We start from the raw sequence: 19,042 nt of genomic DNA on the forward strand, positions 1-19,042 counted from the left end.
GCAAGTGAAGCAGACAGTGGAAGAAGAGAAGCATGCATTAGCTGACTATGTGAAGGAGAGCAAAGAGTCAGCGTTGATGGAGGTCAACAATAGGAAGCTTCTCAAGGTGAAGCAAACTAAGGACCAGTACAGAAAAACTGTAACTCAATGTCGTATGAACAGTTGGCGGAAAAAAGCATTGCATGGCCAGTTCTTGCAGAAGATTGAAGGCAAAGTGGATAAAGAAAAGACCTGGTCATGGCTTACAAGTGGAACACTCAAAAAGGAGACAGAAGGACTAATACTGGCGGCACAAGAACAGGCCATTAGAACAAATGTTGTCAAAGCCAGAATTGAAAAGATCGCACAGACTGACTACAAGCATAGACATGATGCTGTGGCAGAGATGATCCACTGGAACTTGTGCCGAAACTACCATTTACCAGTGGCAAAGAACTAGTCACCACCTCTCAACCTAACCTATCCTTTGAGATTGCTATTGAAACATTGGAAGAGAGGATATTATCTTAGGATGCCTTGATGACTCAGAAGAAAAACAGGATAGAAATCTAACAAATAAACACAGATCCAATTGACAGTTACGGTAGGAAATCATGAAGATGGAAGAAAGAGAATGTTGATTCCAAGATACAGTGTTATTCACCGACCTATGCCATTTAGAATATGTTCAACAATTTCCATAATCTGCTAGCATATACATTATAAACATGCATGAAGGTTATGAGAATTATAGTCTAATATAGATGGATCTTGTAAAGGTGAATAATTTTATTTCATTATTTTATTAATCAAATTTATACAGTTGCCAATTTTATTGAAAGCAACACTGGGCAGCATGAAGCACGATTAAAAAAAACCCATGAAAACAGCAAATATAGATATAAAAAATAAAGCAATAAATATTCTAAAAACCAAGATGTAATCAAAATGAAAGAGAATTTAAAAAATTGTTCCCTCGGTTATGGAGCTGTGCGGCCAAGGCCAGGTAGAATAAAGATTATCTTCCAGTATAATAAAGCACAAGACACAACATTGGAGAAAGTTTGCTCCACTTATTAATCCTATACCATAAGCTTCCTTTATTCCTGTTTATTTATTCGGCCATCCATTTTATTTTAATGCTAAATTCACAAGTCATTGCAAGGCAACTACCATATTTAAGATTAAAAATCACAAGAAAAGAATATAATGCACAATCAAATAACAATTTAAAAAACAAGAGCACAAAAACAAAAGCCAGAACATTTTTAGTGTTTTAGAAAGCAACATCCATATCCACTTAAATGCTGGCAATGACAGGACCACACAAACTGTCACTTGTTAGGGAAATCAGGAGATTCAGGCAGTTCAAATGAGTATAAAGATTTATTGCAAGCTTAAGATTCTCCACAACAATCTGATCAACTAGTGGCCAAGGGAAATGAGCAGGAGAGAAGATAGTATTTAAGGTGGGCTGGACTTACATCTCTTGTGGGCACACAAGGACTTGTGACTTAAAATGTGTTTGACCCCCTCCCTCTGGCTCACCCTGGTGTCTCCTGCACAAACTGCTCTGAGAAAAAGTTATTTCATCCAAGGGCTATGAAAAAGCCTTATTTTTCCTTGCCTTTTTCCTTGGTAGTAGGAAAGCAGTGGAAGGAATTTCCCTAATTTAGTGAAATTTTTGAGGAGGTTATAAAGCATGTGCTTCTTTGCATTGTAGCTTCTTGTCATTATTTAGCATGCCAAACCAATACCAACCTCTTGTCCAAAATACAAAAACAAATTTAAATTTGCAAGGGAAACCAATTTAAACATACTCCCTTGGCAATGTACCCTCTAATTTTTTTTCGGTGTGGGCGGAAAAGTATAGTGTCTGAGCAAACAAACAAACAAACAAACAAACAAATAAATAAATAAGAAAAAATCCCTTCTTTTTTATTAAAAGAAATTAATAATTTTAAAAAACCAAAATCCATTACTATTAAAACTAAATCAACCAGCAAAACCAAAAACATAACTGTTAATAAAAACAGGTGAGGGCTGGGGTTTTTTTTCTCTGTTATTATTTAAGTGCTTTTACCATATGCTTTAAATCAAGAGTCACTTCTCCCTCTGTTTCTCTCTCTTTCCTGTCATTCTCTGCCTCAATGATTTTCTCATTTCTCTTTTCTCCCCTTTTTTCTATCATTTCTCTCTATCTCTTCCTTCCACTCTTTTCTCTCTCTCTTGCTTTCTTCCTCTCACTCTCTTCCTTCCTCTCTCATCTCTCTCTTTCTTTCTTTCTTTCTTTCTCTCTCTCTCTCTTTCTCTCTCTCTCCCCCTCTTGCTCTCTCTCTTAGTTCTCACTTTCTCTCTCTTGTTTTCTTTCTCTTGCTTTCTCTCTCTCACACACTCTTTCTCTCTTGTTTTCTTTCTCACACTCTTTCTCTCTCTTGTTCTCTCTCTCTTGCTATCTCTTTCTCTCCCCCTTTCTCTCTCTCTCTCTTTCTCACTTTCTCTCTATCTTGCTGTCTGTTGCTCTCACTCACTCTCATTCTCTCTCCGTTCTTCTCAGCAGAGGCTGGCGAAGGTGATATTCAATGTCGGGGGTGCACGGGCAGTTGCGTGCGCTCCCTATCTCCATACCAGCCCACTCAGAACATTCAAAATAAGAAAAGCCTTTGCCGGCGAAGGTTTTTCTTATTTTGAATGTTCCGAGTGGGCTGGTATGGAGATAGGGAGCGCGCACAACCGTCCGCATGCCCCTGACATTGAATATCTCCTTCGCCGGCCTCCGCTAAGAGAACGGCTGCCCCGCCTCTCCTGCAATCCCCTTGCTGAGATCCTGGGACGAAAGTGCTCTCGGCAAAGGGACTGTGAGATGGGCAGGGCGTGCATTCCAGGTGCGGGAGGAGCCGCGCCGAAAGGCAGGAGGCAGCAGAGGAGCAGAGGGAGTGGATCGGGTGGGCGAGGGGCAGCGCCAAAAGGCCGAGGGGGCCGGAGTCACCGTGGGGAGGCAGGGGCGGCCGCGGCTCCCTTCCCTTCTGCTGCCGTCACCTCCCCACCCCTGCCTCCCCCCATGGGCTGGCAGGGGGATGGGGAGCATGCAGCCGTGAAAAAGGGTGCACGGGGGGTATTGGGGGGGCGCGCGCGCATGCACACAGCTTTCAGGGAACAGTGCTCCCTGGTCCAAATAATAGAATTCCAATGTCTAAGCAGTATTCAAATGCCATGCCAATCATTAACTAATTTCTCTGTACTTTGTTTTCCCACTTTCTTTTTAGAATTGAGAAGGAGCAGCCATTTGTAGCATTAAAATGGGGTGATAGAACATCTTAGGAAATATTGGGGACTGGAGGTCTATTAACAGAATGTTTCTCCTTTGAACAACATATATCAGTGTTACCCTACTGTTCTGACCTAGGCTTCCTGATCAAATAATACAGCACAATCTGCATCCAAAACCCGCTTTTATTTTGAAGGCTGTGAATTATTATCGTTCCTAGGTGTAATAAATCCCAAAGTCCAACAACAATATTTCGGGGGAAAGCTGATAATCACACAAACATTTACCTTTCTTGACTAGACTAGACTAGACTAGACTAGACTAGACTAGAATAGAATAGAATAGATTAGAATAGAATAGAATAGAATAGAATAGATTAGAATAGAATAGAATTCTTTATTGGCCAAGGGTGATTGCACACACAAGGGATTTGTCTTTGGTGTGTATGCTCTTAGTGTACATAAAAGAAAATATAGATTTGTCAAGAATCATGTGATACAACACTTAATGATTGTCATCGGGGTCAAATAATCAATGAAGAAACAATCGATATTAATAAAAATCATAAGGATACAAGCAACAAGTTACAGTCATACAGTCTAAGTAGGAGGAAAAGAATGATAGGAATGATGAGAAAAAACTAGTAGAAATAGAAGTGCAGATTTAGTAAAAAGTTTGACAGTGTTGAAGGAATTATTTGTTTAGTAGAGTGATGGCATTCAGGAAAAAATGTTCTTATGTCTAGTTTGTTTATTTATTTATTTATTTTATTTATTAGATTTTTATGCGGCCTTCTCCTTAGACTCAGGGCGGCTTACAACATGTTAGCAATAGCACTTTTTAACAGAGCCAGGCTATTGCCCCCACAATCTGGGTCCTCATTTTACCTACCTCGGAAGGAGGGAAGGCTTGGTGTTGTCTTGGTGTGCAGTGCTCTGTAGCGACATTTTGAGGGTAGAAGTTGAAACAATTTGTGTCCAGATGTGAGGGGTCAGTAAATATTTTCACTGCCCTCTTTTTGACTCGTGCAGTATACAGGTCTTCAATGGAAGGCAGGTTGGCAGCAATTGTTTTTTCTGCAGTTCTGATTATCTTCTGAAGTCTCTGTCAATCTTGTTGTGTTGCAAAACCAAACCAGACAGTTTTACAGGTAAAGATGACAGACTGAATGATTCCTCTGTAGAACTGTATCAGCAGCTCCTTGGGCAGTTTGAGCTTCCTGAGTTGGCTCAGAAAGAACATTCTTTGTTGTGATTTTTTGATGATGTTTTTGATGTTAGGTGACCATTTTAAGTCTTGAGATATGATAGAACCTAGAAATTTGAAGGTCTCTACTGTTGATACTGTGTTGTCTAGTATTGTGGGAGGTGGAAGGATGGAAGGGTTTATCCTAAAGTCTACCACCATTTCTACGGTTTTGAGTGTGTTCAGTTCCAGATTGTTCTGGTCATACCTCCCGTCTGTATGCGGAATTCATCATTGTCTCGAATGAGTCCGATCACTGTTTTATCGACAAGCTGCCAAAGACCAATTAGCAAAGCAAAACAGAAACAAGGGGTCCAAGCTAAAACGGCACGAGTTGAAGAATGTGGCTTCCTGCGACAAGCACTTCAGTGTACTCCACTTATATAGTCTATGGAAGGGGCCAATTTTCTCCAAGCCTTGCTCCCGAGTACTCCTTCTCCTCTGTAACTGATCTTGCCTTCTGGCAGCTCTGTGCATGCACACATTGAGAACAGGCTCCCCCTGTTCCTCTGCCTCACTCATGTCAGCCTCTGGAGGCTCTTGAGTTAGCACAGACCTCCCAGATGGCCCGGGCTGGATCTCTGCCTATGGCACCACACCTTCTGCAGACTTCAGGCCAGGCCCATGTTCCTCCCCAGCCTCCTCGCTGTCCAATGCTGTTGCCAGCTCGGACCACAACACCTACCTTCAAAGCCTTGCCTACTGTTATGGTTGGCTCTGGCCCAGCTCCTGCCCCAAGGAATGTGGAGGTGGATGCAGGGGAAGCATCAACATGTCATAGGCCTGTTTTATTGCCGACAGAGGCAGGTAGTGCAGTTTCCTTGGACGAAGAAGAAGGTGGGGGTGAATTGGAAGACGGGGGGCTTGGCACACAGCCCAGTAAGCCAATCTCCATTATCTTCGATTGATTCGGATGAAGAAGTATTAGACCCACACATGCGCAGAATTATGCATAGAAAAGACCAATTGCAGAAATATTACAGGAGATAAGAGAGGCCACCTGTGTTTGGGTGGGGCTCCAGTAATTAGAGCTGCTGATATAAATAGCAGCGTGTTGGTTTGGCCGTTGTGGAAGATTATCTGATCGTTGTTCTTCAGGACTGTGCCTTGCTGTTTCAGGGCTTTGTTTGTTGATTTTTCACAACTTTGAAACCAAAGCAGAGCAAAGTGCATGTGTTTCACTTTGTGGAAGAAGGAGGGCTGTGACGTTTCTTCACAGCTGCTAGCTAAGTACTTAAAGACTGATTAAGGGGATTGTACAGACTACTGGGTTGTTTTGGGACAAGTGCTCTTTGCAATACAAAAAGCGTGCTTTGTTTCTTTTGAATTTTTGTAATAAAGAACATTGTTTTTGAACTTTCAAGCGTGTGTGTCTGAAATTTGTCCCCTTGAATTTTTGAGAGACTCTTATCATAGAGCCAGGCAGAACACCTACTAGACACAATTAAGACTTTTTTGCATGTAGGGGAAACATGACACTAATGAGGTGTGTAGTTTAGTCTGTGGTTAGAATTTTTATTGAAGTTGCAAGGCGCAATTAAAACATCTATGCAAAAAGTATTCTTGCTAGAAAATCTGCACGTGCTTAGAATTGCTGCAAGAGGAACCATTCCCAAATATATCTAAATGCTCCTTTGGTTTTTATGTTATTTGGTGTCCTTTTACAGATGAAACAATCCTGTGCAGCTCAGGAAATAACTGTTTGTAGAAATGAAATGATGCCTTTAGCAGCAGCTTCAGCTTTCAGGGTAAGTCAATTTGTGGTTTGCTAACCACCACCTCCCTCTCACATCCCTCTCCAGCTTATCAAATATCTGCATCCGTCTGACATCTGATCTAGTGGTGCAGGAGTTATTAAGAAGCCATTCTACATTCCTTGGATGCTCAAAGCCAGAGTACAACTTTCAGGAAAGCATTTCATTACCAGATGTTTGAAAGTAAACTCAAAATTGTATCCTAAAAATTGTTAAAATTACCACATAGTCTCCCAACTTTATTTAAAAAAAAAAAAAAAGCTTCATGCTTGTTTTCTTTTTCTCTTTTTTTAAATTATAAAATTAGCTCTCTCTTTTTTTTTTTGCACCTTCCATGGTATGTCTAAAAATCTTATATGGACACACCTGCTAATCAATTCCACCTTTTCCCCCTTATGGTTTTTGGATCTTTTGGAAATAAGGACATAGAAATTTTATTATTTGCTATCTGGGAATATATTAAGTTGCCTTGCATCAGCTATATATCTGCCTCAATTAGAACAGGAAGAAAAGCTGCAGCCATTAACATCATAGTAAAGAACTTGATTATCACAGATAGTTTTCTTCCATAGCATATATCAGTTATGACGAACCTTTTTTCCCTCAGGTGCTGAAAGTACATGCACACACACTATTGTGCCTGCATGAGTGCCCACACTCATAATTCAATTCCTGGGAAGGGCGAAAATGGCCTCCCCTGCCCCCCGGAGGCCCTCTGTAGGCCAGAAGCAGCCCATTTCCCAACTTGTGATGGGCCCAGTAGGCTCATTTTTCACACTCCCCAAGCTCCAGAGGAGCCTGGGGAGAGTTCCCTGGAGCCTGTGAGGGCAAAAACACCCTCCCCCTCCCAGAGGCCCTCCAGCAGCCAAAAACACCCTCCCAGAGCTTCGGTGCAAGCTGAAAATCAGCTGGCCGGTGCGCACATGCCATAGGTTCGCCATCACTGGCATATATGCATAGCTTGTGGCACACAAACTTTCCATCTAATTCCTTACTCCAAGTTCAGTTGGACTTTTCATATTAGATAAAATGATATTAAACTTAGCAGTGTTAAGACCGCCTTCTGCTGCATGAATCCCAGTGACAGGTTAGGTCCCACAGAGTTGGCCTCCTTCACGCATCCAACTAGACAATGTCACTTGGTGGCACCTAGGGGAAAAGGCTTCTCCTTGGGGGCTGTGGCCCTCTGGAATAAGCTCCCCCCAGAGATCCGTACTGCCCGCACTCTCCTTGCCTTCCGCAAGAGTCTTAAGACTCCTCTATGATGCCAGGCTTGGGGCGATTGGACTCTAGCCCCCTGGCTGATGAATGTTACGTATGGTTGTTGTTTGAGTGGGTATGACTGGTTTTTTTAATAGACTAGTACATTTAATTTTTTTAATTAATTGCAGTTAGACGATTACATTGTATTGTTCTTCTTTTTTATGTGTTGTAAGCATATACATTTAAAATAAATAAATAAATAAATAAATGAATGAATAAATAAATAAACAAATAAATAAGTAAATAAGTAAGTAAGTAAGTAAGTTTAGAAGAACCAACTTAACTTGATAGAAACCTATGTTTCTAATCTGCTATATAATATAATATATAATATATGGCTATATTTTTGAATGCATCCACTTTCCAAATTGCCCTCCTCCCCCCCCCCAAGAGATTCTGTGGGCTTTCATCTATGTTGTTCATCACTAACTACCGATTTGTTTGTTTGTTTGTTTGTTTGTTTGTTTGTTTGTTTGTTTGTTTGTTTGGATTTCTATGCCACCCTTTTCCGCAGACTCAGGGCATCTTACAAAATAAGGATAAAATACAGTACCAAATCTAGTGAGAGAAACCCAAACCTAAAACTATTATAATTTATGTAGGGTTTGTTTGATTTGTATGATTATTTTTATAAGGGTTTTTAACTGTTTTTTAACCATTGGATTTGTATACTGTGTATTTTCCTGTTGTGAGCCGGTCCGAGTCCTCGGATAGAGGTGGCATACAAATCTAATAAATTATTATTAATTGTCATTATTATTAAAACCTCAAAGATATAAAAACCAGACATGCACATTCATTCTAACTATAATCATATCCCTGACTACACTTATTCAGATTCCTAAGACAAGTTTATTTGACTACAAGATCCATGCATGAGATGAAAACAAATTAAACCAACTAGTATCCAGAAAGCTAATGCTATAGAACACAAGGTTCAAACTTGATCGTATCACAGGCCAGATCTGACGTATTGCGTCATTTTTTGCCTTTGTGGAGCTAGGGTGGACATGGCCCGCGCATGACATATCCAGCCCCTGAGCCACCAGTTTGACAGGCTTGCTATAAAATAAGGCCAAAAGAACATGGGCATTGTCACTAAAATTTCCAACTAAAAGCCATTCCTACAATGGTTATTTATTTACCCATACACTCTTTATTTGGCTCTTTAAATGAAGCTGTGTGCCCAGCCCCAGCTGACAATCCCACCCTCCCATCCTCCTCCGAAAGCAGCAGGGAGACTAGCACCGGCAGGAGTTGCAGGGGGCCATTTCCTCCCCCATCTTTTCTCAACCGCTGAGTGGCACCCGTTCATCTAGCTACCCAGCCTGAGGCAGGGAATGACCCAGGAAGGAGAGCACGGGAAACACGAAGCAAATTGTCACCCAAGAGAGCGACACTGGTGAGGTTGTAAGTCGAGGACTTAACAGTTCACTTAAACGATGGTGATCATTCAAGCTACTCCTACTCAGTCACATGGCCAGCAAGCCACTCCTAACCAGTCACATGATCATCAAGCCACACCCACAAAATAAGCCACACCCACAGTGCGGTAGTAAAAATTTTAGCTGCCCATTACTGCTTATTACAATGGGAACATGCCAGAGTTCCTGGGTCAGGTCACATCCTACTGGATCAGAAGGCTTTACTCATACCTGTAGTCCTTCTTGTCAGCACAGTGTAGATTAGTGAGCCCTCTTCTGTACATGGAAGGGGGGAATGTGTGTAGGGTTGTGCATAAGCATAAAGATCTGTATAGACATCTTATCAGGTATCATTGCAAGTAGCTGTGTGGCCAAAAGGTTAGCCCCCTTTGCCTTAGAGCACGTGCAAACAAAGTTCTACATCATGCATTTTGATTTAAAAAGACATAAAGATGAATAATGAATGGAGGATCAATCTGGGCTCTGTTTTCCCCCCCCCCCTTGTGATAGCTCCACTGCCACTGGATGTTGTACTTCTATTAATGAATGTCAAGATTATTTCAATTCAAGCCCAACTCCTTGTGACTTGGGGAATTAATTTGTCATTGCCTTATTCCAGAACATTTCTTCAAGCTTCCCATTTAGTCCATAGACCTACAAATTCCTGGTGGCCTCCAATTCAAGCATTGAACTATGTTTCTATTTTTAGTTTCCACTTTTAATTAAATTAAAGATAAAAAATTATTTTCTTATGAGATACAGGGAGGGGGACACAGAAATTGAAAGGTTGTACCTTCCAGATGGGCACTAATCATTTACAGCCAATCTTATGAAGAATTTGAAAACTGAAGTTTATTCACTTCAAAATAACCAATAATATCTAACGCCCAAGTTTACATCTATGACCGATAATCTACGATCTTTTTAGAAAGTTTCCCAGAAAGGAAATTGAACATGTAATAAAATGAAAATAGTTACTCCTACTGACATTTCTGACATACGCAGGCAAATTGCATATCACTATTCATACAGATAGATACATTAGTATGGTTAAAAATAGAACAATATAAGAAACAAAACTAAATTATAGAATGCGGTGAACAAATTTTAAAAAGCATAACCTTTCTACTTCTGAGAGTACACATTCTATAATCATGTGATTTCTTTTTTGAAAAAAAAGCAAATCTCCATTACACTTAGCTTTTATAAGTATTACAAGGTGTCATCAGAAAGTCATTTTGCTGTAAGCTTTAAAGTATGTCATTTCTAAGGATTTTCACAGAGCTGGATAAATATTCTTCAAAATCCACATTCATGAATGTAAGATTGGGGAAAAGAGACAGAATGTGCATATGTCATTGCCTGCCTGTTATATGTTTTATACCTGGTTACTATGAAAAATTCTGTTGAGTGTCCATGATAAATATGGTTGCAAAGCAAAGAGGTTAATAAAGAGAGAGAGAGATCCATTACATCTCTTATTCCAAGTTTACATCTTTGAGATTTTTTTATGAAAAGCCTGGAGAAGAAGGAAGCATTGCAGTGTATTTTATATTACCAGGTGGATAATCATTTCAATAGAATCTTTCCCTTGTAGATATCTTTTCTTGACATCCTCTTAGCCTCTGAAACAGTTTATAGCAGCAATTAAAACAAACAAAAATATCCCACCTTGTATGAGAACTTCTTACTCAATCCAGCCAACTTTAAGCATTTAACCCTAGATGATTTTAACAGGAGCAATTAACATTTAAATCTCTTCCTTTTTTAATTCAAGAACATCTACAATGCAGCATTTTGATATCTGTAATAGAATACTAAAAAGCATACAAATGTGATTATAACTTGAAAAGACTGTGGGTTGAAGCTGTAAGCATATTTGGGGAAAATCCTTTATTTTTAATCTCACTGGGGTTTAATTCTATTCATAGGAAGGAGGAAAGGATTAAATTGCATTACTTATGTATTTGAAATAAGCAGACAATAAGAAAGGACCTCTCTAATCTTGGCTTTCTCACTGATTTAATTCTTCCCCTTTGGCTGGATTTTTTTTTTTTTGCACATCTATGGACATTGGATTGGTATCCAGTTATGAAAAAAAAATATTGCTCACTACCAAAGATTCCTATTTCTGTTCAATTTAGTCATAAAAGCAAGTAACATGCGTGAACCTTCTTTCATGGAAGGTAACTTATTATCGGTGCCTAAACAAGTAGTATGATACCAACTAATAACACCAAGTACATTCAGTACGAACACAGCTCTCTCTGAACATGCAGGTACAACAGATGGATCATTCTATCATTCAATGATATAAAAAATCTCAGGGAGTGACTCTCTCTTTGTTGTATCGTAACATTTATTTAATGGTCAGGTGTGCAAATGGCTTCAGAGGAAAAGTTTCACGGCTATCTTTCAGATCTATAACCATCTGAGGCACCGAACTTGTGAAAATATTACCAGGCAAGGGAAGATGATTTCTAGCATAGCTAGCGTAGCAAACGTAGCAAGCGATAGCAGTTGAACCAAATCCTGTTCTAGCATCTCTATCCTTCCTCAAATTGAAGAGATAGTTTCAAAGAAGAGAGGCACAGGACCAACATCTGTTCTGAAAATTATTTCTTTTTTCGGCCAAAAAAATGTAAACGATCCTGAAGGCAAACGGAGGCAAAGTTGTTAGATTTTTATGTTCTTCTCAGACTCGAATGCTCTAAAAGAAAAATAAGAATTTTTATCGCCCGCCTTTTTTGTTTGCTTGTTTGTTCGTTTTAATTGTCTCTAGGATTTGGATAAACGGCGCGTTTTCAGAGTACTGATAATTGTGAAATGAAAGATGGTCACATTCAACTGACAAGCTCTTTCTTACCTCTCTTTCTCTCTGTGTGTGTGTGTGTGTAGTTTCCCAACTCCGTTCATGGGGAAATCAGGGGGAGGGACGACAAAAGAATAGGGGGGGAGGAAGGAAGGAACCAAAGAAAGAGTGGGAACGCGCGCGCCTGGCTTTGCAGCTGACGACTCGGTGCTCCTCTGTCCTAGGTGGGGGACGCGTTGAGAAAAAAAAGAGAGAAAGGAAGATACTTCAAAAGATGAAAAGGTGGGCTGATTTCCAAAAGGGATCAAAAAATAAAAAAGCCCGCCGGCGCTTTAAAGGTTAACTCCCTTCTCTGAATAACGAGCACTTGATACAAGCACAACAAAAGGTGGCTTTTCAAGCTCAGCGGCCAATGAAAGGAATTAGCGGGAGGAGCCAGGACGCTCCAGGGGTTGGCTTACGATGGGGTTTTCTTCGTGTTTTTTTCTAAGAAGCTTTTCCTCTCCCCCTCCTTCGCAGCCCCCTCCTCCTCCTCCTCCTCCTTAGTTTAATAAATTAATGCAGCAGGAAAGTCTGAGGATCCCGCGAATTCTATCGAGGAGAAGCGGGGAGGACGAGGCGAAAAATGGACCTGATGGAGAAGCAGCCGAGAGACTTGTCGCTTTTTCTGGCTCTCCGAGCCTAAAGGGGAACCGAAACCCATGAAACTTACCCTTTGCTTCCTTCCCCGCTTTAGCCATGAGCGATGGGACGCCGTCCCTGCAGCAATAATAACTTATTCGCGTGGGATAGATCCCTGGAGGAAGAAATCAAGGGCACCCAAAAAAACACCGGCCAGCGGGAAAACAACATCTCCGGAACAATGCAGCAAAATGCGGAGGATCGCGAATTCCTTTGGATATAACTGAAGGGGGGGGTAACCCTAAAAGACCGAGGAGATCAGCCCCTGGGTTTCTCTGCCCCCTCCACCCTACCCCACATGGCCAATTTATTCTCGTGGCATTCTGCATGGTCCAGACGCCCGGTGGGAGCGCTGGGGTTCCGCTGAAAGAAAGGGAGCTCTTCTCTTCTTTGCAGGAATCTGGTCGCTTTCAACGAGGCTGTTTTAACCCGGAGAGAGCAGCGCGGGAGTTTTAGAGGCCAATTTTTTTTCCTCTCCAAGGTGCTAGGACGTGGGGGAGGGGGGGCGGTTTGCTGTCCAGGGTCCTGAATTCCCGGCGCCTTCATCGGTTCCGAGCTCAGCGTCTTCCTCTCTTGCCCTGGCGTCTCTTATCTACGAGGATTGTATAGAAAATTTTAACAAAGAGGAAATTTCCACCATTTTACTCAGTCTGGCATTGATTGATTGATTATTACTATTCTTATTTTGTTGCTAAGTGCCCATTGGTTGTGCTGACTTTTGTGGACTACAAATCCATCCGATCTGAAAAAATGTGTAACCTCAATGCATTTGGAGTCTACTTTTGGGAGACCGTAGTATTCTTCAGGTAGGCTCTTTCCTAAACCACTCAGCTAGGGGTGTCTGGGTGTTGGAGATGCTATGCTGGATATGGTACGCTTGCCTTAGTTTCCCAAAACATTTCCAGGTTCTTCGTCTTGTTTATTCGTTGGTTGGAAGTTATATGTTTTGTTTGTTTCTAATTATTTAACTCTGAATAGACGGAGTTTTGACAGCTTTATGAGTTACTCGTTGTAATTAGCACTGCATTCTCTGCCTGTAACCGCAGTGCTGAAAACATCGAGTACTCAGACTGGTAAGAAAGCGACAACTAGCGGTGGCAGCAAGCATTTCACGCATCCTACCACAAATCGAAATCTTTCTTTTTCTGCCTTAAAGCATAGAGTTGCTGAAAGACGGGGCTGATCATAAGTTTAAAAGTTTTGATTACGCTTTAGTGGTTTATTTATAATGACATATTTAACAAAAACTGCTTTTTGTCAGGAGAATTGCCACAATTGCTCCTACTGAGCTCCGAAAACCAACCTGTACTGGTTCATTACAATATTTTTTTCACTTTTCAGAAACGTATGCAACTCCTACATAGAATTAAGACCCTTTTATTTCCGTGGCATGTACAAGTGGAGAAATGCATAGAAGATTGAAATCTCTGCATGTTTCTGATTAATCCATTAACTGTATGTGTTTGAACTGGCAGCAGAGCCACATGGTTCTCTTAAAAGTTCCTATTAAAGACACAGGGAGAAGGCAGAGTTACTATACAGGAATTAATATTATAATCTTATATTATGAAAATGCGAAGTGTCATCATCTGGCATTTGTGGATCTATATTTATTTCCCAAACTGCAAGCTTCATCAATCTTACAAATCATTTGCTCCGCATGACTAGAACATTTCATCTTCCATGTGTTTTGGAGGTGCAAAACTGGTTGTTTGATAAAGAATGCTGAATCATTGTATATATCTAGGTACATAAATAAACTACCCATAACCAAATACAAAAAAACCTACAAAAATTATTATTTCTTTCCTTCCTTCCTTCCTTCCTTCCTTCCTTCCTTCCTTCCTTCCTTCCATCCTTCCGCCTTAGCTTTTGAAAATTAATAAATTTGTTCCAATAATGTCAATATCAGTGCTTTCCCAATCTTCTAATGTAAAATATTTTAGATCTCTGGACCATCTAAGAGGTCAATAAAATATTTTAGATCTCTAGACCATCTAAGAGGTCAATTTACCAAGAAAATCCACATTACCAAAGGGCAAACATGAAGCATAAATTCTGCACTCAGTTATACTGCTGAAGTATTATTTACTCCAATAAGCTTTCGAGTGGCTTGTGTATAGAGTGCAATCTTAGTTCAAAACAAATATGTCTATGCTTTAGCACAATTCGCCAAATCTTTTTTTTAAAATAATTTTTATTAACAAATATACAAAACATAAAAATCAAAACAGAAGACAATTCGTGAAATCTTAATTGCTAGACTTTTCTTTGATTCTGGAAATTCAAATCTCCATACAGGATAGCAAACAAATATTATGGGTAGCTTTAGAATATATAATTATATATTAATAAGATTGGAATATAATTAAACTTTATAAAAGCATTATTTTAAATTTTGTCCACTAAGTATTAACAGGGACTTTGTCTTGTGGCAAATACTTTAGCAGCCAACAGAAAAACAGGAAAAAGTATGCAATTTCTCTCTCCTCATTTTATTGACTTATGAATTGCCTTTCTTTTCTATGGAACACGTGTGCAAAGACTCATTTCAAAACTAACTGATAATAGACATTTGTGGATCTATATTTATTTCCCAAACTGCAAGCTTCATCAATCTTACAAATCATTTGCTCCGCATGACTAGAACATTTCATCTTCCATGTGTTTTGGACCATATTTAGACTAAACACACATATACACATGTAGCAACTTTAATGTTGCTATGCTGCATAGAAACCAGGCCTTTCAATTATGTCTGTATTGATGCTTTCCCAATAGTCATCTTGACATAAGAAATTTGAAGCAAATTCTGCAAAAATTTCCAGAAGCAACAAATAGTCTTCTAAAGAAAACATTGCTGATTTTCAACATGTTGCTTGTTTGTCACCTATAATTCCAAATCTATATTTTATTCACAAATCACTTTTGATATTTTAGAATATTGGATTAAAGGAGATTTTGCAAACAACATGCGCTGTGGAATTAGTCAGTCAGTAATCCAATTGCCCATAATGGAACAGAAATATGTACTTAATTAAAAGCACTGAATGATTTTCAAAGCAGAGTTATTTGATACTGGAGTAAATGTCAGTATCACTTCAGTAGATAGCCTAAGAAAAATAAAAGGAGGATGGGGGAATGTATCCATAAATTACATGAAAAAGAAAACTAGGCTTCTGGTTAAACATAAGATATTCTGATAAGCTATTACTAAATTAACAGGGACAAATAACATCTGTTGTGTGATTGTAAATATTGTGACATTCCCAATATAATTTTTTTTGCATTTTATTCAAAGCAGTTCTGAAAGAATTTGCAGTTTATTCACAAGTGCCATTTAAATGAAACAATATATAATCAGTTTACATACCAATCTGTGTTGCTTTTAAAGCTTGAAACCATTCCAGCAAATACTTAAAATGGATTGTTGATGTTAAAAAAGAAAAGAAATAAACCAATTAATTTAGGTTAGCTAAAACATTAAGTTTGCTTACCAACAATGCTGTTGTATGTACTGTACATCCCTGCAAAATCTGGCTGTTTTTTTTTTAAACACACAAGAGTTTTGCTTTTTTCTGTCATTAAATGCAGTTTGTTAAGGACAGTAAATATAATATAGAGCTACATTACTGAATATCTGGGTATGTACACATGTAAACATACTCCTAAAGAAATATTTCTATTATGGTTTTCTATTTAAGAAACAAGTCCACAAGGTACACAGGCAAGAATGAACATGGGTTGTTGATATAGCCATTGTTTTAAAATTGATAACATTTTCCACATTTGCTGAATTTTCAAGGTTTTCAAAAATTATAGCAAAACATAATCAAAAACTAATATCTAAGCAATAGTTTTACAGGGCTATTTTATTGGAATGTACAACTTGGAATATTTTATTGGAATATACAACTTGGAATGTGCTGATGTTAAGATAATTAACATTTTGGCCAGGTTTTTAGTCTATTCAATTGGATTTGGTTTGAATATACCTTTAGGGACTGAAATAAAGTAAGTATAACTTTAGTTTGTTAGCTAGGTAAATTGACAAAACTAGGATTACAGATAAAGTACTATCTGAGGCTATGTAGTACTTTATATTTTAATGGAGGCTTTTGGGGGAGTGAGAGGAATTTGTTAATTTGTTAATTGGTAAATGTGTTCAATATGTTTAATTAATATTTTTCCACATCTTGTCAGTTTCTATTGCAAAATCATGATCTACAAAGTGTACAACTTTTTGTTGTCTTTGACAAGAGAGTTAAAGTAGTGGTGTATCATCCCCTATTTTAAAAAATATATATTTTTAAAAAAGCTAGAGTCACAAAATTGTGATATTGGATCACAAAATTAAAAGGGAGATTCAAATTTCTGTTCTTTTCATTTTCCCTCTGCAATGCCCAATAACACCATAGTGAAAGGATATGCTTCACTCTAAGACCATAACTTTTGTCAGGCTTTGGACATTTGTAGGAATAGCCGTGTCTATTCCAAAATGTGATGTCCCTTCATCAGGGATCAAGTTAAGATGGCTGTCATGACCACGTGATCAAAACCGCACTCTTTTTTTTAAACGCATGTGAGTCTGCGGAGAGGGGCGGCATATAAATCCAATAAATCTAATAAATCTAACTGCCATCTTGATATAGAGGCCCAAAGCCTGTTTGTCATTCTAGAATCCCTTTACATTGATTAGTTGCATGAAAGAATAACATAATGTGTAAACATCTTTATCTTCTTTTTTTTTAAGAGTTTTTATGGAAATATGTTCTCTACTTGTAAAAAAATATTTATTTTAAGAATCTTTTATGTAGCATTTATATAGTGTAATAGAACAGTAGTACATGACTGATACTAGGCTACAATGTTGCATTGGCATCTTGGCTTCTTCATTGGATCTATTACTTTTAAGAACACTGTTACGTTTTTCAGATAATCCAAGAAATGAAAATCAATAAATTCTTCAAATCAAGCTTGGAAATGAAATTAGTCCTAGATGGCCAAATTAATCACAAAGAATCATGGCATACTTCATATAATTATGACCTATTTCTATTTTAATTGCTGTTCGGTTTCTGAAAGATGTAAAAATGGTCAACCAATTTACTGAAAAGGCTTACTGAAAATCTCCCATTCTTTTTTCCCCCAGCAGCAACCATTTTACTGACTCTAGGATATTTACAGGCCTAACACTGCATTGCAATTCAAATTTTGGCACCAAGAACTAAGTAAATGATAGTTCTTCTTGAGGAACCATCCTTAGTTAAATATTAGTCATTTCAAAGCAAATGCCCAAAGCATCTTTATAAAAGGTAATGGCAATTTATAAATAAAAAATAAGAATGTACAGTATACTCTATCCTACTGCTTGGTACATCAAAAATTAAAATATTAGATATTGAGCCAAATGCTAATTTTTGAAGCATCAGTATAAAGTCTTATATTTGTTCATCGAAAGTGATCTTAAATAAATGTTCCAGCAAATTTCAATTTATAGATTTTTCTAGTTAGAGACTTAAACCTTTAGCCATATGTATAGTTTGGTGAGAATATTTCCAATTAAATTTATAGGCCTTGTTTTGTGCTAGGAGTGAAAGTTTAGTTGCTTTTAATGATAAGATATATTAATTATCTGTATTTGCTTTCACGGCAAACTAGTAATTATAACTTAAAGGAATTATTTCCCAAGACATGTTAAACATTAAAGCTGCAAATAGAATTCTACATATGCTTTTTTTGGAAATTAACTTCTAAGCTTCCTAGGATGCAACTATTTTGTATAATTTTTCCCCAGCTATGATTCAAGAAACCTAGACAAATTATAATATACCAAAAAGTATGGATAGAGCATGTACCGGTATGTAGTTTGTATAAGGTAGGATACCTAAATAATTACTCTTTATTCTATTTTCCAAAATTCTGTTAAATGTAAACCTATAGATATTTTACATATATCTGCAATGAGAAACCAGTATTTGCAAGACAACTACAAAAAAGCAAACTAAAGTTTATCATCACTGAGAATATTTAATTGACTAATTTTCCATCTTTTATTCATATAATATTCATAGTTCTTTTAAGCGTTCATAACTGCCAGGTTAGAATTGTAGAGGTATAGAGATTTTGCATAAAATTGTATCAACATGCCTGAATCTATATACAAACATTATTTGTGAAATTATTAGAAGTTATGTCTTAGAAAATGAGTGTTCTTAAGACAAATTTATTACAGAATATTTGCTATTAATGAATTCTAGGTTTTAGTGTATCATGCTTCCCTAAAGCTTGTGCACTCAACTTCATCCCATATATTTGTTTTTATTATCTCATCAACAAATATCAGCAAAGTCCTCTAGGTGCTGTCCCCAGAATCAATGTCTTATGGGGAAAAATACAGCATCTCAATAACTACAGAAAATAAGCCAAAAAACAATCTAGTAATTTTGACTAAAACATTTGACAATTGTGAAAATAAAGACTATGCCCACCTATTCAACCCGTACCAGAATTTTCTTCTCCAAAACTGCAGCACTAACATATTCTGGGAAAGTGTAATTGAGAAGGAAGGAAAGTGTTCTTTACTAATGCAGAGCAAAATGTGTTATGTACAGAT

The 19,042-nt window shown here is 38.1% G+C and overlaps 1 protein-coding gene across 1 annotated transcript in view; it reads left to right on the plus strand.

Annotated features, from left to right (window-relative positions):
* The first annotated feature begins 5,055 nt into the window (after positions 1 to 5,055).
* Positions 5,056 to 19,042, plus strand: part of GLRA1 (glycine receptor alpha 1) — a 115,526-nt gene continuing 101,539 nt past the window's right edge. Inside the window, exons 1-3 of the mRNA XM_070736734.1 lie at positions 5,056 to 5,202; positions 6,160 to 6,240; positions 13,123 to 13,232. Coding sequence (XP_070592835.1) covers positions 5,056 to 5,202; positions 6,160 to 6,240; positions 13,123 to 13,232 — 338 coding nt within the window. The remainder of the gene's footprint in view (positions 5,203 to 6,159; positions 6,241 to 13,122; positions 13,233 to 19,042) is intronic.

The sequence above is a fragment of the Erythrolamprus reginae genome, chromosome 2, assembly GCF_031021105.1.
Source record: "Erythrolamprus reginae isolate rEryReg1 chromosome 2, rEryReg1.hap1, whole genome shotgun sequence".
NCBI classification, from domain to species: domain Eukaryota; kingdom Metazoa; phylum Chordata; class Lepidosauria; order Squamata; family Dipsadidae; genus Erythrolamprus; species Erythrolamprus reginae.